At 45.2% G+C, this 20,062-nt stretch overlaps 3 protein-coding genes and 1 non-coding gene across 4 annotated transcripts; 1 reads left to right on the top strand and 3 right to left on the bottom strand.

Annotated features, from left to right (window-relative positions):
* Window positions 1–11,520: 11,520 nt before the first annotated feature.
* LOC123189361 (esterase OVCA2) lies at window positions 11,521–12,651 on the bottom strand. The gene is made up of 5 exons (XM_044601759.1): window positions 12,589–12,651; window positions 12,445–12,486; window positions 12,188–12,317; window positions 11,989–12,090; window positions 11,521–11,843 (listed from the first exon to the last, which is right to left on the bottom strand). Exons 1-5 carry the CDS (start codon window positions 12,634–12,636, stop codon window positions 11,776–11,778), a joined length of 390 nt encoding a protein of 129 aa, XP_044457694.1. The 5' UTR covers window positions 12,637–12,651; the 3' UTR covers window positions 11,521–11,775.
* A 1,271-nt stretch (window positions 12,652–13,922) lies between these two features.
* On the bottom strand, window positions 13,923–16,177 carry LOC123189360 (uncharacterized). Its single transcript, XM_044601758.1, has one exon. It carries the CDS (start codon window positions 16,065–16,067, stop codon window positions 15,636–15,638), a length of 432 nt encoding a protein of 143 aa, XP_044457693.1. The 5' UTR covers window positions 16,068–16,177; the 3' UTR covers window positions 13,923–15,635.
* On the top strand, window positions 15,313–15,384 carry TRNAN-GUU (transfer RNA asparagine (anticodon GUU)). The gene has a single exon. It is a non-coding gene; the product is annotated as a tRNA-Asn (tRNA).
* A 1,062-nt stretch (window positions 16,178–17,239) lies between the features above and the next one.
* LOC123189359 (esterase AGAP003155) lies at window positions 17,240–19,639 on the bottom strand. The gene is made up of 6 exons (XM_044601757.1): window positions 19,296–19,639; window positions 19,022–19,120; window positions 18,891–18,932; window positions 18,619–18,748; window positions 17,903–18,007; window positions 17,240–17,524 (listed from the first exon to the last, which is right to left on the bottom strand). The coding sequence occupies exons 1-6, from the start codon at window positions 19,524–19,526 to the stop codon at window positions 17,391–17,393; spliced, it is 741 nt and encodes a 246-aa protein (XP_044457692.1). The 5' UTR covers window positions 19,527–19,639; the 3' UTR covers window positions 17,240–17,390.
* Between the last annotated feature and the right edge of the window lie 423 nt (window positions 19,640–20,062).

Here is a 20,062-nt window from a genome sequence, read left to right as displayed (position 1 = left end):
TACTTGCATACAAGGCAAGAAGAACCTCAACGATCTCTTGATCAACCAAAAGGGAGGTGTGGCCAAGGAAGGGGTTGGGTACGTGCCCGACTCCAAGAACAAGAAGAAGAATGACAAGACCAAACGACCTCCTCCCCTCATGCAAACCTTTGTGAGGGAGGGAGAGAGTGCCCATGAGGAGAAGAAGAAGAAGAACAATGTCAAGAAGGGCAATGCCATCCCTCTCAACAAAGCCGGCGATTTTAACCCTTCTTATGTGTTATGCCGTGCTAGTGATGGGCATGTTTATGCCAAATTTGTTGGTTCTCTTCATGAATACATTGAATGGTCTATTTGGGTTCCAAAAACCCTTGTTACTAACATCAAAGGACCCATTACAAAATGGGTACCTAAAACCAAGCATTGATCTCTTGTAGGTGTTTGCTTCCGGTGGGGGATCATGGTTGCTCGATAGCGGAGCTACAAATCATATGACCGGAAGCAAGGACTTGGTGGTGGACGTGCACAAGGTTCCATCTATGCCCACCAATGTCGAGTGGGGTGACGCCTCATCTTCTAAGGTATTGGGACTTGGCAAGGTGGTCATCTCTCATGATCTCACGATCGAGAAGGTCATGCTTGTTGAGTCCCTTGCATACAATTTACTTTCTGTTCGTCAACTTGCTATCATGGGCTTTGCCACTTTCTTTGATATCGATACTGTGGCCCTCTTGTGGAGCAAGACTCTTAAAGTAACCTTTGTTGGGCATGTCGAGAACGGTCTATATGTGATTAACTTTTCGGAGCGACCCACTAAGACCGCGACATGCCTAATGGCTAAAGTTGATGTGGGATGGCTTTGGCATCGCCGTTTAGCCCATGTCAATATGAGACCTTTGCAAAGTCTCCTCAAGGGGGACCATGTCCGTGGACTAACGAATGTTACTTTTGCTAAAGATCGTGCTTGCAGTGCCTGTATTGAAGGAAAGCTACATGAGAAGGCTCACCCTCCCACGACTATCATTTATTCAAAGAGGCCTTTGGAGCTCCTTCACATGGATCTCTTTGGGCCTCCATCCTTCGATAGTATTGGGGGTAGGAAGTATTTCTTGGTGATTGTGGATGACTACTCAAGGTACACGTGGGTGTATTTCTTCAAGAGGAAGAGCGAGACCCAACAAACCGTCATTGACTTTGCAAATGAAGCACAACGTCAACACAATGCAAAGATCTTGACAATAAGAAGTGACAACGGCACCGAGTTCAAGAACTAAACCTTGGATGAGTTTCTTAGTGACGAGGGAATCAAGCATCAATATTCCGCACCCTACACCCCTCAACAAAACGGTGTTGCGAAGAGGAAGAACCGGACGTTGATGGATGCGGCAAGGACCATGATGGCGGAGTTCAAGTCTTCGTACAACATTTGGGCCGAAGCCATCAACATCGCGTGTCATGCATCAAATCGGCTCTACCTCTGCAAGGGCTTGAACAAGACTCCATATGAGATACTCACCGGTAACAAGCCCAACCTCAAGTACTTCCGGGTATTCGGGTGTAAGTATTTCATTCTCAAGAAAGGTGTTCGGTTGTCTAAATTTGAGGCTAGAGCTTATGAGGGCATATTTGTTGGTTATGCTACAAACCCTCATGCTTACCGTGTCCTCAATAAATCCACGGGACTTATTGAGGAGACGTGTAATGTGGAGTTTGATGAGAATAACGGCTCCCAAGTGGAGCAAAGTGGCACTTGTGATGTAGGTGATGAAATTCCTCCTCAAGCCATAAGAAGAATGGGTGTTGGTTTTATCCTACCCATTGAGGAACCCCTTGTGGCCGAAGGAGAAGGACAGTGCTCCACTCAAGTGGAGCCATCACTAACCCAAGGCCCACACGCTTCCGAAGAACAAAGTGAAGGCCCTCAACCTCATGAACAAGACCAAGGGCAAGATCATACTCAAGACGGTGTTGACACACCAAGTGATGCCCAAGGTCAAGTTCTCTCCCCGAGCGAATTCAAGATCAAGAACAAGTTCATGACGGCGCTCAAGATGATCAAGTAACTGCTCCTCAACTCACCACCGAGGAGGAATTAGAGCGTCGTGCCGCCAAGGTTGCTTCCAAGCTCTCCACCAAGGATCATCTCATGACGAATGTGCTTGGAAGCTTAAGAAAGAGGGTAAGCACTCGTAGATAATTAGCAAATTATTGTGAGCATCACACGTTTGTCTCTTGTGTGGAACCCCACAAGGTCTATGAGGCGCTAGAAGATCCGGATTGGCTCAATGCCATGCACGAAGAACTCAACAACTTCGAGCGCAACAAAGTGTGGAGATTGGTGCCAAGGCCAATGGGGAACCACAATGTCATTGGAACCAAGTGGATATTCAAGAACAAGCAAGATGCCCATGGGATTATCATTCGCAACAAGGCTCGTTTGGTAGCACAACGCTACTCCCAAGTCGAGGGTATCGACTACGGTGAAACCTTTGCTCCCGTTGCTCGTCTTGAATCCATTCGCATGTTGATTGCATATGCTTCTCATCATAACTTTAAGTTACAACAAATGGATGTGAAGAGTGCTTTTCTTAATGGTCCCATTAATGAATTGGTTTACGTCAAGCAACCCCCCGGGTTCGAGGATCCCTACTTTCCCGATCATGTGTATCAACTCGATAAGGCACTCTATGGCCTTAAACAAGCCCCACGTGCGTGGTATGACCACCTTACCGAGTTGTTACAAGACCGTGGTTTTGAAGTTGGGCTAATCGACCCCATTCTTTTTACTAAGAAGGTCAAAGGGGAGTTGTTTGTGTGCCAATTATATGTTGATGATATTATCTTTGGTTCTCCTAACAAAGCTTTCAATGAGGAATTTGCCGCTCTCATGACCTCAAAGTTCGAGATGTCCTCCATAGGAGAGTTGAAGTTCTTTCTAGGGTTCGAAGTGAAGCAAAGAAGAGAAGGAACCTTCATCAATCAATCCAAATACACTCAATACATGCTCAAGAGATTCAAGCTAAGTGACGTCAAGCCGGTTTCCACTCTAATGCCCACCAAGTGCCAACTTGACTTAGATCCCAATGGTAAAGTGGTGGATCAAAAGGTATATCGTTCCATGATTGGATCCTTGCTTTACCTTTGTGCATCTAGACCGGACATCATGTTGAGTGTGGGAATTTGTGCACGGTTTCAAGCCGCACCTAAGGAAAGTCACTATGTGGCGGTCAAACGAATCTTTCGATATTTGGCTCATACCCCAAACTTTGGCTTATGGTACCCAAGAGGATCAAACTTCAAGTCTGTAGGGTACTCGGATTCCGATTGGGCGGGAGACAAAGTGGATAGGAAGTACACTTCCGGAGGGTGCCAATTCCTTGGTTGCTCTTTGGTAAGTTGGTCTTCCAAAAAGCAAAGTTGTGTGTCTCTCTCGTCCACCGAAGCGGAGTATGTGGTGGCCGGTAGTTGTTGTGCACAACTCTTATGGATGAGGCAAACTTTAAAGGATTATGGTGTCACTTGTGACAAAGTGCCTCTTTGGTGTGACAATGAAAGTGCCATCAAGATCTCTCTCAACTCGGTGCAACACTTCAAGACGAAGCATATTGAGATCCGGTATCACTTCATCCGGGATCACATTAGGCGAGGAGAGATCGAGCTCAACTACGTCAACACTCATGATAACCTTGCAGATATCTTCACGAAGCCCTTGGATGAAGCAAGATTTCGCGAGTTAAGGCATGAGCTAAATATCATAGATTCGAGCAATGTTGCTTGAACCCTTGAACACCCCACCATACTCAACGTGTTGTCCTATTTAGATGTAGGCATGGACATAGGGGGATTGATGTTTTCTCAATGAACTCTCCCTCCCCCCATTATGCATAAATCAATCAAGTCTTTCACATTAGCCATGTTTGATGGTACTTGTGCTTCAAAGACGAGTTTTGGTCATGGACCCAAGGATAATTCTTCGCGGTGCCATACCAATTGACTCAAACATAGGTGGCTACGGCCACCGCCCTCTCTTTTGGAGAGGTGGTGTCTCGTGGTTGGTTCGTTTGTCGTGTGCCTTTCTGGTTTTGTGTGTTGCGTGGTCTTGTGGTGTCGTGTTGGCTCGGAGTGGTTTGTGCAAAGATCTAGTTTTTCGTGCTCGAAACGTGCATCTTCTTGAGCCCACGGTACTACCATGTCTGGGCGCGGTACTACCGCTTTGGGAGGCACGGTACTACCGCGCCACAACACGGTACTACCGCTCTGGTGCGGTACTTCGGAAGTACCGCACCGTGCGGTACTACCATGTTTGGGCACGGTACTACCGCGCCATCAAGGGCGCGTGGGGGTTATGTCTCGGGCAGGGGAGTTCCAACTCCCCATACCCATTCATTGTCTTTCTCTCCACGTCTCTCCCTCTCAAGAACGGCGCCGGAGGCCCTCGCCGGATCTCCATCTCCGGCCACTCTCCTCGGATTCCGATCGGCGGGATCATTCCCCACCACTTCCTCTTACCATGGACCAAGGTTTTTCCCCAAATCCCTCTTTTTCTTGAATGTTCTCTTGCTTCTAGGCTTTTGGGGAGAAACTTGTCGTTCTTGAGGTTTTAGGCCAAATCTATGCAAGAGTAGGATGTAGGAGAGTCGTGATGCATAGGAAACATACTTGATATGCTGTCTTGTGGTAGCTTTGTCCAACCGTAGTACCGCCGTGGTTTCGCGGGCTTTCTCAGATTTGAACCAGTTCAGATCTGATGCGGTGCGGTACTACCGTGCCCGATGCGCGGTACTACCGCTCTTGCGATACTACAGCCCGTCAGGTGCGGTACTACCGTACCGTGCGGTACTACCGCTCCGCAGACGCGGTACTACCGCGCCGGCCGCGGCGCTAAGGTCGTACTACCGCTCCTACACCCGGTCGCGGCGCTAAGGTAGTACCGTAGGCATCCACGGTAGTACCGCGCGGTGGCGCGGTAGTACCGCTGGTGCTCACGGTAGTACCGCTCCCCTGGAGCCGCACTATCGCTGCCCACCAGGCTAGTGCCGCCCCCTTGCGGTAGTAGGAGTGGATGTAATTTTTTACATCCGCACCTACCACGGTAGTACCGCTTTCGCCGTGCGGTAGTACCGCGCTATGCGATCAGGCAGTAGTACCGCCCCTCGGCAGTACTACTGTGTCGGGTTTTTGCTACTTCCGTTTATTTGTGGAAGTAGGCACGAAAGTTCCCCTTCCCCCTGGCTGGGACTTTTGCCTTGCGGTAGTACCGCATGGGGGGCGCGGTAGTACCGCGCGTGCGGAAGTACCGCCCCCAGCTTGCGTCTGTTTCTGTGCTGGGGTCGCGGCAGTACCGTGGGATGGTACGGTTGTACCACACTGCCGTGCGGTAGTACCGCTTGGTTGCAAGCAGTAGTACCGCGCGGCCTTGCGGTAGTACCGCTGGCCAGGCGCGGTAGTTCCGCTGGCCACGGGCTGGTTGGTGGGTAACGGTTGGATCTTTTCCACACACTATATAAAGGGTCTCCTTCTTCCCCGTTGACTCACCTCTTCCACCATTAAAGCTCCATTATTGCTCCAAGCTCCATTTTCACCCGATCTCACTCCCTAGCCAACCAAACTTGTTGATTTGCTCGGGAGTGGTTGAGAAGGCCCCGATCTACACTTCCACCAAGAGATATTTGATTCCCCCCTACTAATCCCTTGCGGATCTTGTTACTCTTGGGTGTTTGAGCATCCTAGACGGTTGAGGTCACCGTGAAGCCATAGTCCATTGTGGTGAAGCTTCGTGGTGTCATTGGGAGCCTCCAATTGAGTTGTGGAGATTGCCCCAACCTCGTTTGTAAAGGTTCGGTCGCCGCCTCCAAGGGCACCAATAGTGGAATCACGGCATCTCGCATTGTGTGAGGGCGTGAGGAGATTACGGTGGCCCTAGTGGCTTCTTGGGGAGCATTGTGCCTCCACACCGCTCCAATGGAGACGTACTTCCTCTCAAAGGGAAGGAACTTCGGCAACACATCCTCGTCTCCACCGTATCCACTCTTGGTTATCTCGTGCCTTTACTTGTGTAGCTTATTTGTTTCATATATCTTGCTTGCTTGTGTTCCTACTCGTGTTGCATCATATAGGTTGCTCATCTAGTTGCATATCTAGACAACCTACTTTGATGCAAAGTTTAAATTGCTAAAGAAAAGCTAAAAATTGTTAGTTGCCTATTCACCCCCCTCTAGTCAACCATATCGATCCTTTCACTAAGCTTGGGGATGCCCTGGAAAGCATCCCCTCTTTCGTCTTCGTTCATCGGTAACTTTACTTGGAGCTATATTTTTATTCACCACATGATATGTGTTTTGCTTGGAGCGTCATTTTATTTTCTTTTGTTTTGCTTGCTGTTTGAATAAAATACCAAGATCTGAAATTATTAAATGTTAGAGAGTCTTCACATAGTTTCATAATTATTCGACTACTCATTGATCTTCACTTATATCTTTTCGAGTAGTTTGTCATTTGCTCTAGTGCTTCACTTATATCTTTTTAGAGAACGAGGGTAGTTTTATTTTGAAGAAATAGATGAACTCTCATGCTTCACTTATATCATTTTGAGAGTCCTAAACAACATGGTAATTTTCTTTGGTTATGAATTTAGTCCTAATATGGTGGGCATCCAAGAGGGATATAATAAAAACTTTCATATAAAGTGAATTGAATACTATGAAAAGTTGCATACTTGATAATTTTTTGAGATATAAAGGTGGTAATATTAGAGTTGTGCTAGTTGAGTAATTGTGAAATTGAGAAATACTTGTGTTGAGGTTGGCAAGTCCCGTAGCATGCACGTATGGTAAACGTTGTGTGACAAATTTGAAGCATGGGGTGTTCTTCGAATGATTTCCTTATGAGTGGAGGTCGGGGACGAGCGATGGTCTTTTCCTACCAATCTATCCCCCTAGGGGCATGCGTAGTAGTATTTTGCTTCGAGGGTTAATAAACTTTTGCAATAAGTATATGAGTTTTTTATGACTAATGTGAGTCCATGGATATTACGCACTCTCACCCTTCCATCATTGCTACCCTCTTCTGTACCGTGCATTGCCCTCTCTCGCCTTGAGAGTTGGTGCAAACTTCGCCGATGCATCCAAACCCCGTGATACGATACACTCTATCACACATAAACCTCCTTATATCTTCCTCAAAACAGCCACCATACCTACCTATTATGGCATTTCCATAGCCATTCTGAGATATATTGCCATGCAACTTTCCACCGTTCCGTTTATTATGACACGCATCATCATTTTCATATTGCCTTGCATGATCATGTAGTTGACATCGTATTTGTGGCAAAGCCACCATGCTAATTTGTCATACATGTCACTCTTGATTCATTGCATATCCTGGTACACCGCCGGAGGCATTCACATAGGGTCATATTTTGTTCTAAGTATCGAGTTGTAAGTAAATAAAAGTGTGATGATCATCATTATTAGAGCATTGTCCCATGTGATGATGGAGACTATGATTCCCCCACAAGTCGGGATGAGACTCCGAACGAAAAAAAAGTGGCCGAAAGAAAAAAAAGAAAAAAGAGAGAAGGCCTAAATAAAAAATGAGAGAAAAAGAGAGAATAGACAATGTTACTATCCTTTTCCACACTTGTGCTTCAAAGTAGCACCATGATCTTCATGATAGAGAGTCTCTTATGTTGTCACTTTCATATACTAGTGGGAATTTTTCATTATAGAACTTGGCTTGTATATTCTAGTGATGGGCTTCCTCAAAATGCCCAAGGTCTTCGTGAGCAAGCAAGTTGGATGCACACCCACTTAGTTTCTTTTGATAAGCTTTCATATATTTATAGCTCTAGTGCATCCGTTGCATGGCAATCCCTACTCCTCGCATTAACATCAATTGATGGGCATCTCCATAGCCCGTTGATTAGCCACATCAATGTGAGACTTTCTTCTTTTTTGTCTTCTCACATAACCCCTATCATCATACTCTATTCCACCCATAGTGCTATGTCCATGGCTTGCACTCATGTATTGCGTAAGGGTTGAAAAGGCTGAAGCGCGTTAAAAAGTATGAACCAATTTCTCGGCTTGTCATCGGGGTTGTGCATGATGGGAGTATTTTGTGTGACGAAAATGAAGCATGGCCAAACTATATGATTTTGTAGGGATAAGCTTTCTTTGGCTATGCTATTTTGATAAGACATAATTGCTTGGTTAGTATGCTTGAAGTATTATTATTTTTATGTCAATATTAAACTTTTGTCTTAAATCTTATGGATCTGAATATTCTTGCCACAATAAAGAAAATTACACTGATAATTATGTTAGGTAGCATCCCACATCAAAAATTCTGTTTTATCATTTACCTACTCGAGGACGAGCATGAATTAAGCTTGGGGATGCTTGATACGTCTCCAACGTATCTATAATTTTTTATTGTTCCATGCTATTATATTATCCATCTAGGATGTTCTATATGCATTTATATGCTATTTTATATGATTTTTGGGACTAACCTATTAACCTAGAGCCCAGTGCGAGTTTCTGTTTTTTCCTTGTATTTGAGTATCATAGAAAAGGAAAACCAAACGGAGTCCAATTGACCTGAAACTTGATGGAGCTTATTTTTGGACCAGAAGAAGGCCATGGAGTAAAAGAGTTGGGCCCGAAGAGTCTCGGGCTGCCCACGAGGGTGGGGGGCGCGCCCACCCCCCTGGGCGCACCTCCCTGCCTCGTGGACAGCCAGGAGACCTCCTTGACTTGTTCTCGACGCCAAAACCTCTTATATATACAGAAACTTCCAGAAAGAAACCTAGATCGGGAGTTCCGCCGCCAGAAGCCTCCGTAGCCACTGAAAACCAATCTAGACCTGTTCCGGCACCCTGCTGGAGGGGGGGGTCCCTCTCCGGTGGCCATCTTCATCATCCCGGCGCTTTCCATGACGAGGAGGGAGTAGTCCACCCTCGGGCCTGAGGGTATGTACCAGTAGCTATGTGTTTGATCTCTCTCTCTCTCTCTCTCTCTCTCTCTCTCGTGTTTTTGAGTCGGCATGATCTTGATGTATCGCGAGGTTTGCTATTATATTTGGATCTTATGATGTTTCTTCCCCTCTACTCTCTTGTGATGAATAGAGTTTTCCATTTGAAGTTATCTTATCGGATTGAGTCTTTAAGGATTTGAGAACACTTGATGTATGTCTTGCATGTGCTTATCTGTGGTGACAATGGGATATCACGTGATCCACTTGATGTATGTTTTGGTGATCAACTTGCGAGTTCCGTGACCTCGTGAACTTATGCATAGGGGTTGGCACACGTTTTCGTCTTGACTCTCCGGTAGAAACTTTGGGACACTTTTTGAAGTTCTTTGTGTTGGTTGAATAGATGAATCTGAGATTGTGTGATGCATATCGTATAATCATACCCACTGATACTTGAGGTGACATTGGAGTATCTAGGTGACATTAGGGTTTTGGTTGATTTGTGTCTTAAGGTGTTATTCTAGTACGAACTCTATGATAGATTAAACGGAAAGAATAGCTTCGTGTTATTTTATTACGGACTGTTGAATAGATCGATCAGAAAGGATAACTTTGAGGTGGTTTCGTAGCCTACAATAATATCTTCGTTTGTTCTCCGCTATTAGTGACTTTGGAGTGACTCTTTGTTGCATGTTGAGGGATAGTTATATGATCCAATTATGTTATTATTGTTGAGAGAATTTGCACTAGTGAAAGTATGAACCCTAGGCCTTATTTCAACGCATTGCAATACCGTTTACGCTCACTTTTATCGCTTGCTATATTGCTGTTTTTATATTTTCAGATTACAAATACCCATATCTACCATCCATATTGCACTTGTATCACCATCTCTTCGCCGAACTAGTGCACCTATACAATTTATCATTGTATTGGATGTGTTGGGGACACAAGAGACTCTTTATTATTTGGTTGCAGGGTTGTTTGAGAGAGACCATCTTCATCCTACACCTCCCACGGATTGATAAACCTTAGGTCATCCACTTGAGAGAAATTTGCTACTATCCTACAAACCTCTGCACTTGGACGCCCAACAACGTCTACAAGAAGAAGGTTGTGTAGTAGACATCAGTCTTCTTTGAGGGCCAATTCCTGCATCATCTCCTCCAGGTTACCTTTTCCTTTACGATCAGATGCTGAAGTACTTCCATGGGTTGCCATCACGAAAAACCGATCTTCCACGGAGTAAAACCCTAACCCTCCCAAGGTAGAAGATCGATCCAGGCCTGGGAGGCGGACAGAGCTACCCCCACGGTGACCCGAGATCAGATCCCGCCTCTGCCGGAGAGAAGGGAGGTAAAAGTCTCAACGTCGCTAGAGGCGGCGAGAGGAGGCGAAACCCTAACTAGAGGGAAAAGGCGTTGAGAGAGAGGTGTGTACAGTTACAAGTGCTGAGCTTTGGTTGCACAGTCGCCGCTATTGTTGGGCCGGAAACGTGCCCTTTCTGCAATCTGCTGCCAGCCGGCCCAGACAACGTGTGTTTTAGAGCAACTTCAACCATAACCCCAGTTCAAAAAAGAAAAACAAGAAAAATTGTCTAAAAGAACATAACCTCATATTCTTCACTGAACACCATTTGGGGTTCTCATTGTCTATTTTGAGGCCCTCATTTTCACATGGCATTCCAACCGTAGCTCCCAAATCCTCTCTGTCTCTTCCCTTTTTACATTAAAAAAACAAAATGAACAATGGTGGGCAGTGGCAAGTGACGACCGTTGGCGACGGCCAACTGCAGACGACAGACAATTGAAGGCAATGCACGATGAAGCTCGATGCTGATGGTGATGGACGGTCAAAATTGGGTAGTCAATGGCGGCGGGGATTGATTTAATGCCCCAAAAGAATGCTCAAGAAAATGTTATAAAATTTTAAAAAAACTGCTTGATTGTTTGAATAGTGATTCAATCTAAGGAGGTAATTCATATTGTTCATAACTTTTTAGAATCACCAAGCACACGCACACATGCACGCCACTATACACACGCACATCTCAAGACTAGAGCATTGTATTATCCGGTTTTGAGTTAAACAAATATCGACGTTTTGAGTTACACAATTATAGATAAGAACATTGTCTTGCGCCAAATTTCTTTTGAGACAATGAGCCTCCTCATCGATTTTCATCTATTACATGAAACTAAAGAGTGGAAATGGCAAAAAGAAAAAGAAAGCCTGGGAACATATGAGGCAGACAGACAACAACTACACGCAGGAAGCTTGAAACACAGCTCTGCTAGGCCTAAGCAAAAACCGGAAGTTCATATTTGAGCTCACACACCCAGAGCACGTAAAAGAATAGAGCTCAAGCAGATCCTCCTAGCCCCCTTGCATACGCCTATCCCAACACCTTCTTGATCTTCAGAACTGTCCCCTGCCAAATGAAATGGCTTTCACGATCTCCACTATTTAGTTAAATCTCAAAATGCGACCGCTTCTTATTCATAGGAATGGAAATGGTAACAACCTAATACATTTCCGCAGCCTTGTGTTAAACGGTTATCGTGGTCTTCAAATGTCAGTCATCCATGTTACTTCCTCCGCTCCTAAATATAGGTCTTTTTAGCGATTCTAATATGGACTACATTGGAGCGAAATGGATGAATTTACATCTAAAATACGTCTACATACATCTATATGTAGTTCATATAAAAATCTCTAAAAGGCTAGTAATATTTAGGAACAGAGGGAGTAGATGTTACTACTACTAGTCTGCTATGCCATAAACTCATGAAACAGAGTGGCGGTCAGCACAATTGATTAATCTCTCGCCAGATCCCTTTCGATCTTGTCAAGGTAGCTGAGCATCGCCTGGAGGCCCTTCTCGTCTGCAAATGTCGAGCACACAGAAAACAAAATGTAAACCAGCAAAACTCAGTCAATAACCTTCCCTTGCTCTTTCTGAACGTTCCGGTCCCGTTCGGCCATGAACCCAAATGCTCTCTTCCAGATCTACGGGCCAGGCGCGCTTACCGAGTCTGGGGACCGTGTGCCCGGCCGGGTGGCGTATGACAAGCGGATCCACGAACGAGTCCGCCAGCTCCTCGCCGTGGGCTTTCACGAAGTCACCGTCGCCTGCCCGCAAATAACTGCAACTTCAGCCATATATTGCAGATTTGCAGTTGTTCACTTCTGCTGACAATTGCTAAGATGATAATAACATGGCAGTTACCAATGAAATGAAGCGAAGCGCAGTTGATCTTGTTGGCGTACGCCTTGGCGGCCAATGCCGGGGACTGGATCTTCGCACCGGATATGATCATAACGTACTTCACCCTAGGAACCCTGTTCAAGGCCAGCCCCTGCCATAGAAGAACACAAGAACAGAATGTTCAGGTCGATTAAGCCGCAACTACGCATTGACAGATAGCAGTGGATCCAGCAAGTAGCATGAACTGCAGGAGACGAGGAGGACGATTAACAACTCACTTGTTGCTGGAGCCCAACAAGCGCGGCCGACAGGAGGGCGCCCTGAATATGATGATCACATCACAGTAGTACTCATCAGTTCATCGGTGTAGTATGAATATGATGATTGATGTCTGAAACGAAGATCGATTTGAAGTAGTTTACCACCTGAGAGAAGCCGAACAGTCCGTCGAACGGCCCTTGTCTCACCATCAGCTCCTCGATGCCGGCCAACTTTACGAAGATCCCATTGTATTCCAGAAGCTCGTAACATCGGTCCCGATAAGCCCCAATTTACTGCTTCTTCTCCGCTAATAAAACCTACTCCTTCAACTCGCTCTAAAAAAATTGGATTCTGTGTAATAAGTTGTTGATATTCAACAACTCCGCGTAAAAAATAATCACAGAAATCTAAACATTTCTCGATCCATCCATAAGGTAGATCGGCGGCTACTCCTCCGATGCGAAAGTAATTGTGCATCATTCGCATACCTGTAGCAGCTTCAAATAGATCATATATTAATTCTCTCTCTCTAAAAATATAGAAAAAAGGAGTCTGTGCGCCGAGATCCGCCATAAAAGGTCCAAGCCATAGCAAGTGAGAAGCTATCCGGCTTAATTCTAACATAATTACCCTAATATAGCTGGCTCTTTGTGGTATTTGAATATTCTCCAAGAATTCTGGTGCATTTACTGTTATTGCTTCTGTAAACATAGTAGCTAAATAATCCCACCTTGTTACATAAGGTAAGTATTGTATAATAGTTCGGTTTTCCGCGATTTTTTCCATTCCTCTGTGTAAATAGCCTAATATGGGTTCACAATCAATAACATCCTCACCATCGAGAGTAACGATCAGTCGAAGAACACCATGCATTGATGGGTGTTGAGGGCCCATATTGACTATCATGAGATCTTTTCTTGTAAGCGGTAGACTCATATCCTTTCTTCCTTAATTCATTATTCCATGAAAATGGATTATTCCATGAATTCCTCAAAGCGAGGCTCATCAAAATGAAAAATCTAAGACTACTATAAGACTACTAAAAAAATAATAAAACAAGAAAAAAATTTGAACGATTAAATTACTGCTCCCGAATATTCAACTGACCGATTAATTTCTTATAACGTACTCTATTTTTCTTTGCCAAATAAGCCAGCAAACGTCGACGTTTTCCCAAAAGTCTTCGTAGACCTCTTTCCGATGAAAAATCTTTTTTGTGTAATTCCAAATGTGAAGCAAGTCTCCGTATCTTATTGGTGAAACTGAATACTTGAAATTCAACAGAACCCCTGTTTTCTTCTTTTTCTTCTTTAACCATAAATCCAAAAAATTTTCTACCTCCTTTCTTTCTCATGTATTTTTCTGATCAGGAAAAATACAAAATTATGTCAGTTATTTTGAAGTTATTCTAATCTCGTACACACACAAATTTGCAATTATTCATCTACTACTGGAATTTGGATTTATTTTATCGATGCAAATTGGATTTGGATAGAAGGGTACATTCTTTCTAATATTTTAGATAGAAGAAACATTTCTTCTATCTAAAATATTAGAAAGAATTTTGCTGATTTATTTATTGCTATATGCAATTTATGGAATTGATACACCATTTAATTGATATCATTTAGCAAAATGAAACACAGCATATGCATCCATCTTTTGGCTCGAGAATTTCACGGGATAGAGATATGGTATAAGAAATAGACTATTAAGTAACTCTAAATGAATTGTGGATACATCTGTATCCTTAACATACTGAAACGATTGTCATTATTCGTATCAAACCAATAGCGATTCATACAAGCTAAATCTTCTAATCAATGGTGGGCCAATAATGAATTTTTTTGCATATGTATTAAGACGCTTGGCCTGATTTCGAAATTGTCCAGAGTTTTATATGTTGTTTTCATTGCAAAATGATGGGTCTCCTTCCAGAACTTTCCAATTACGAGTACGAGAATTGAAAGACATGAAAATTCTCAATTCTCTACGGCGTCTAGTAGATAGAAACAAGAAAATCAGAAGAATCTTTCTCTCTATTCACTATCATTCCGCGTCTTCGACTTCTATTAGTTTCTTTTCTTCTTTAATGCAATAGCTATAGTTTGATATAAGAATCCATTTCTCAAAGTAATGGAAACCATTCTCTTATAGGAAATGGTTCGAAAATCGCTATTCCACCTTTTAGGTATCGTGAAAAGTGATACCTGTGAAGATCGTGCATTTCAGTCAAATTCAGATCCGTTTTTCGAGTCCATGATATAATATAACCAAATTGGATAGATCTTCCACCTGTTTAGCTAAGAAAGAATAGATACAGAGGTGGATAATAGATCGATATGAAGATCATGAGCTGCCCCATAATGAAATCGCCAGTAGTCGCGAATATCTCCTTCTTCCCTAATCCAAGATTGGAGAAAGAAGATCTAAGAGGGACCTATGGAGAATGTAGTCAGAAATCCATAATAGAGTCCGACCACAACGACCGAATTAATTATCCTCATCGAGAAACTTAGACTACTAAATAGAAAAGATTTGAAAATCATGGCATGGGTCTCCTTTTTTTCTTTCTTTAGAGTTTTCTATATGCACAATTTCTCGATGTTTCGATGAGAATTTCTTGACTTTCCATATATAGAAAGAGATAGACTATAAATGACATCTCTTATGTCAATAAGACCAAAGGGATGGATATTAAATGATAGGAAGTGCTAGGAAGTGAAATAGAATGAAATAGAGCCACTTTGGGCTTCCCTATGAAATGAGGCATGGAACGGAGCCACTACGAAGAAATTATGGGAGTTACGAAAGAAGCTTCGGACTCATATTGTTCATGGGTTGAGAGCGGGAGTTGAACTCTAGGAGGTCGAATCCTCCCTTGTTCCTCAGTAGCTCAGTGGTAGAGCGGTCGGCTGTTAACTGACTGGTCGTAGGTTCGAATCCTACTTGGGGAGATTTTATTCATTCTTTAATGTAAGAATTTTAATGTAAGAATAAAGAATTGAATTAAAGGGCTTGCTTTGACCCTTAGGAGTAGGTAACCCGTTCGCTATCCTTGTTTCTATTTCTATTGCATTCTATCTCATCGTATCACATTCTGTTCTACGATTCCACTTCGACAAAAGGAAAGAGCATACCTAAGTTCAATAGCGAACGGGTGTGAAGTGATCCTGTCTGTCAGTCTAGCTGAAAAGTCAACCACGCGCTACCTAGTCTGACTCTGACGGAGGCCCGCCGGACTGACCTCGCCGGCGAAGCGGCACCACTCGTAGTAGGGCGGGTCGAAGACGCCGCGCACCGGGGAGTCGCCCTCGGCGGGGAAGGGCGCGTCGGGAAAGGCGAGGTCCAGGCGGGACGTGACGCCGGCGGGCCACCTGTCCGCCACCTGCCTCCGCATGATCTCCCCGCTGGTGCGGAACCCGTGCAGGCACAGGAACCGCGGCGCCGGCCGCCTCGCCGCTCCGTCGTCTAGTTCCAAGGCCCCTACGCCGTGGCGCTGGCAGCGAGCCACGGGCGGCTTTCGAGCCGTTGGGAGGCGACCGCGCGAGAGCGACGGGGCGGGGGCCTGCGTGTGACGCCGGGCGTTGCTCGCCGAATTGAAGACGACGTGACCACGGAGGTGAGCTGCCGCGGCCATCTCTCTCGAGTTTGGATCGCTGCTGCGCTCCTCTGGTTTGTACGTATATGGTGTAGCTTGCGCCGCGCTATTGCTTCTGTATGGTTTGCCAATCGGGTGATTGCATGCTTCAATTTTTTGATTGGCTTGGAAAGCACATAAGATGAGATGGCTTTGGTGAGTGTTGGCCGGGGCCGTCTGTTCTTTATTTCTGTACAGTTTTTGTAAATTGTACAGAGTGTTCTTTCTTCCTTAGCTTAGCTTATTCGACATGTATTTACACGGATCATGTACTTCTATTTTTTCTCTCTCATGTTATTTGTTAGGGAAAAACTTACCTTCTACCGGCTGATTGCGCGCACCCATCGGCCGTCTCCGTGGCCATCTGATCTATGCTTTATCAGACGGTCAAGAGCACTCCCGCGTCTTGCTAGAGGCGTGTTCGTTTCCTGCAACTGGATAACAGAAGGAGGGTTTCATCCCATAGAAGTGTGGGCTCGCGTGGCTGGGAGTGTGAGCGGCTAGATTTGGGAGGGCGGCAGACGCGGCGGCGCAAGGCGTTGGGCGACCGGGGCTTATCCAACGTGGTGGCGTCGACGACTGGCTCGGGATCGACGGTGGCTGGCGACGACTCAAGCAGGTATGGTTCAGAGATCCCTTCTCCCATTTTCTGGCCGATGTGGCGATGGTGGTGCTCCCTGCTATTTCTCTTATTTCTGCAACAGAGCATTTGTTGCGGGGAGTAACGAGTGGGCATATGGTCTTGTTTCTGTAATAGAGTGTTCGTTGCAGGAAGTAATGAATGGGCATGCAGTCTTGTTTTTGTAAGAGAGTGTTTGTTGCGGGAAGTAACGAATGGACATGCAGGGTGCGGACACTACATCAGACAGCTATCAGCTCGGGCATCCAACGATCATCGAGGCGGCGGATAATATGCAAATATCAGCGTAGCAGTGCCCTATTTGTTAATACAGTACTGTAGAGATACAGTATCAACACGAGAAAATATACTAGGTCCATAGGACGTGAACGAGTAGTGGCAAAGAGCTAGACGATAGCTATCATTATTGAGTACTCACTCCGTTTCTAAATATTTGTCTTTTTAGATATTTCAAATGGCTACCACATGCGGATGTATATAGACATATTTTAGAATGTAGATTCACTCATTTTGCTACGTATGTAGTCACTTATTGAAATCTTCACAAAGACAAATATTTAGGAACGGAGGGAGTAATAAATAATCACACACTTGCAACAACACAAAACTAAGGAGGTCACAGCCGTGTGATTTGCCTATATACTGATTTGATGTGTATTCAGGCACTAATCCTTGAGGTGGTATCAGATGCACACTTCTTTTTCGTCAACATCAGCGGCTGCTTCAGCCTCGGCCTCAGCCTTGACGGATGGAAGTTCAGATATCTCCTTTTCCATCTTGTCAAGGAAACGGGACATGACTTCCAAACTCGTCTCATCTGCATAAAACAACAAGCGTGATTTTACATCAGAAAGTTTATAGGGCGTTCATATCGATGCAGAACGGTGAACCAAGAAACTGACAGGTCGCTTAAACCCTACGAGCTATTTAAATTTCTTCCATCCAGAAATATGTTCAGCAGGTTCACATATCAAACTCTGAATTAGATGGAAAGAGCAATACTGCAGTTTATTTTCCAGCTATAGTTTGTGATCCCGTGGCCTCCAATCACAAATATCTGATGTTCACAGTTTACCTACTGATCTCTTCTGAACTCTTTTAATATCAAAACTAGCACTACAACTGGATCGATATTCACTGCCTAAATTTACGCCGTTCAGAGGAGCTTTGGCAAAATGGAAATATGAGAGCTTACCAACGAGCCTTGGGACCGTGTGGCCCTTTGGGTGACGTATAATGAATGGATCCACAAATGACTCTATGAGCTGTTCACCATGGGGTTTAAGGAAGTCATTGTCGCCTGCACATGAAATAAACCGGTGTGTTAATGGTCCCGTGTTACTTGCTCGCTACTCAGTTGACCTAAGAAGGCTTAAAATCTTACAAAATAAACACTCAACATGGAATGACATGAGAATTTGACTATCGACTAAAATACCCCCAAAAATGGTGTCACCAGATAATATGTTAAAGCTTGATCTCACACACACACAATATAGATTGTTCAGAGTGTAAACTATGTCATGATGATCCTATGGTATATCCTTCCTCTGTAAAGTATCCCCTAAAAATATGCTGTGCACCATCATTAGAATATATCGAGCTCTTGGAGGTTTTTTCATGAGTACTGTCGTTAGGATGCATAAAGCCTTTGGAAAAAAAAATTGTAAGCATGATACAAAAGAATCACACAGTTGGTGTGAGTACTTTAAGTACATATCCTAATCACATAATAAACACTGGAACATAACTGCACATGAGGTATACATGCCGGCTGGAAAATAAATATGATAAGGAGACAGCCATCCGCACACACCGCCAAGGAAGCAGCTGGGAAGATACGCTAGCCAACAACCAACCAGCATGGCAACTGTAAAGAACAGGTCTGTGAAGAACATATGGAAGTACTACCGAGGAAGTGAAGCGAGGGGATTTTGATCATGTTGGCGTAGGCCTTATCGGCTATTGCGGGTGAGCGGAACTTGGCGCCGCCTATGATTATGAGGTACTTGATCTTAGGAACTCTAGTCAAGGCCAATCCCTGCCACCAAAACACAGAACGGTGAGCTAAATAAAGTTGCAGCTCCAGCAGCAATTCAGCATACTCTATCTTAGGAAGAACTACTAGTGGAACAGTCGAACTGGAGTTGATGTGGTAAGGCTATCATAATCCATCAGCTTACTTGTTCTTGGAGCCCCGGAAGTGCGCCAGATAGAATCGAGCCCTGGTATTACCATGACAATTTGCACTCGTTAATTGACAATTTAGTGACAACAAATATGTTTAGGGAAGAGGTGATCCCAGTCTTGTTACCTGGGAGAAACCCATTAGTCCATCAAAGGGCCCTTCTTTGATCATGAGCTCCTCGATGTAAGCCAGGCATTTGTCGAAATTCCTGTACTCCGTGAATCCCTGTTTTCAAAGCGCAAAAAAGCTCCATGAATATAACGGGGGTAAAAAATAAACTCAGATCCGCAGGGCCGACATTCTGGGGCCGAACTTGGACGCACGAGAGAGATTGGGAAGAACAGATCGATGAGGCAATGGGGACATGGGAGGAAGGGAAGGTGGAGGGAGGCGGGCGGACCTTGTCGAACTGGAACCACTCGTAGTAGGGCGGGTCGAAGATGCCGTGGACGTCGGACTTGCCCTCGGCCGGGAAGGGCGCGTCGGCGAAGACGAGGTCGAGGCGCGCCGTGACCTCGGCGGGCCACTTCCCCACCACCTGCTTCCGCATGATCTCACCGCTGGTCCGGAAGCCGTGCAGGCACAGGAACCGCGGCCGCCTGGCCCCGACCCCGCCGGCGAGGCTGCCCATCCGCGTCTGCCTGGAGCCTGGCGTCTGGCGTCTGGACCGTCTGCGTGCACGCGTCGGCTGGTGTGTTTTTTTTTTTGTTGGAGGCCGGCGCTCGGGGAAGGGGCGCTGGTGGCCGTCCGTCGCGTGCCCGACGGTTTTTATTCTGTTGGGTGGGAGCGTGGACCGCGTGGACGCTGGAGCCTGGAGGGGGGTGGGGCCCGCTGCGCTTTGCGGTGTCGTGGGGTGTGGTTGGCGGAGCGAGTGTCTGCACGACGCGGGTGAGCCGTGAGCCGTGAGGCGAGTGTCTGCGTGGGTACGTCGACGCTGACGTCTCTGGGCGTGCGGGGCCCACGGGCCGGCGAGTGGTTTGTGCCGCACGTGGACGCGCGTGATTCCAGAAACTTAACCTCGAGAATTAAAAAAGCACAAAAATAAAAAAATTCATGAATTCCAAAAAATACTCACCGTTTTATAATTGATCATAATTTTTAAAATGTTTGTGGTTTTTTAAATCAAATGTTTAAAATGTTTGTAACTTGAAAATATTCACGATTTTG

Source organism: Triticum aestivum, chromosome 2A, assembly GCF_018294505.1.
Source record: "Triticum aestivum cultivar Chinese Spring chromosome 2A, IWGSC CS RefSeq v2.1, whole genome shotgun sequence".
Lineage (NCBI taxonomy): Eukaryota > Viridiplantae > Streptophyta > Magnoliopsida > Poales > Poaceae > Triticum > Triticum aestivum.
The sequence above is the reverse complement of the archived record's forward strand: the minus strand, read 5'-3'. Positions and strand labels throughout refer to the sequence as shown.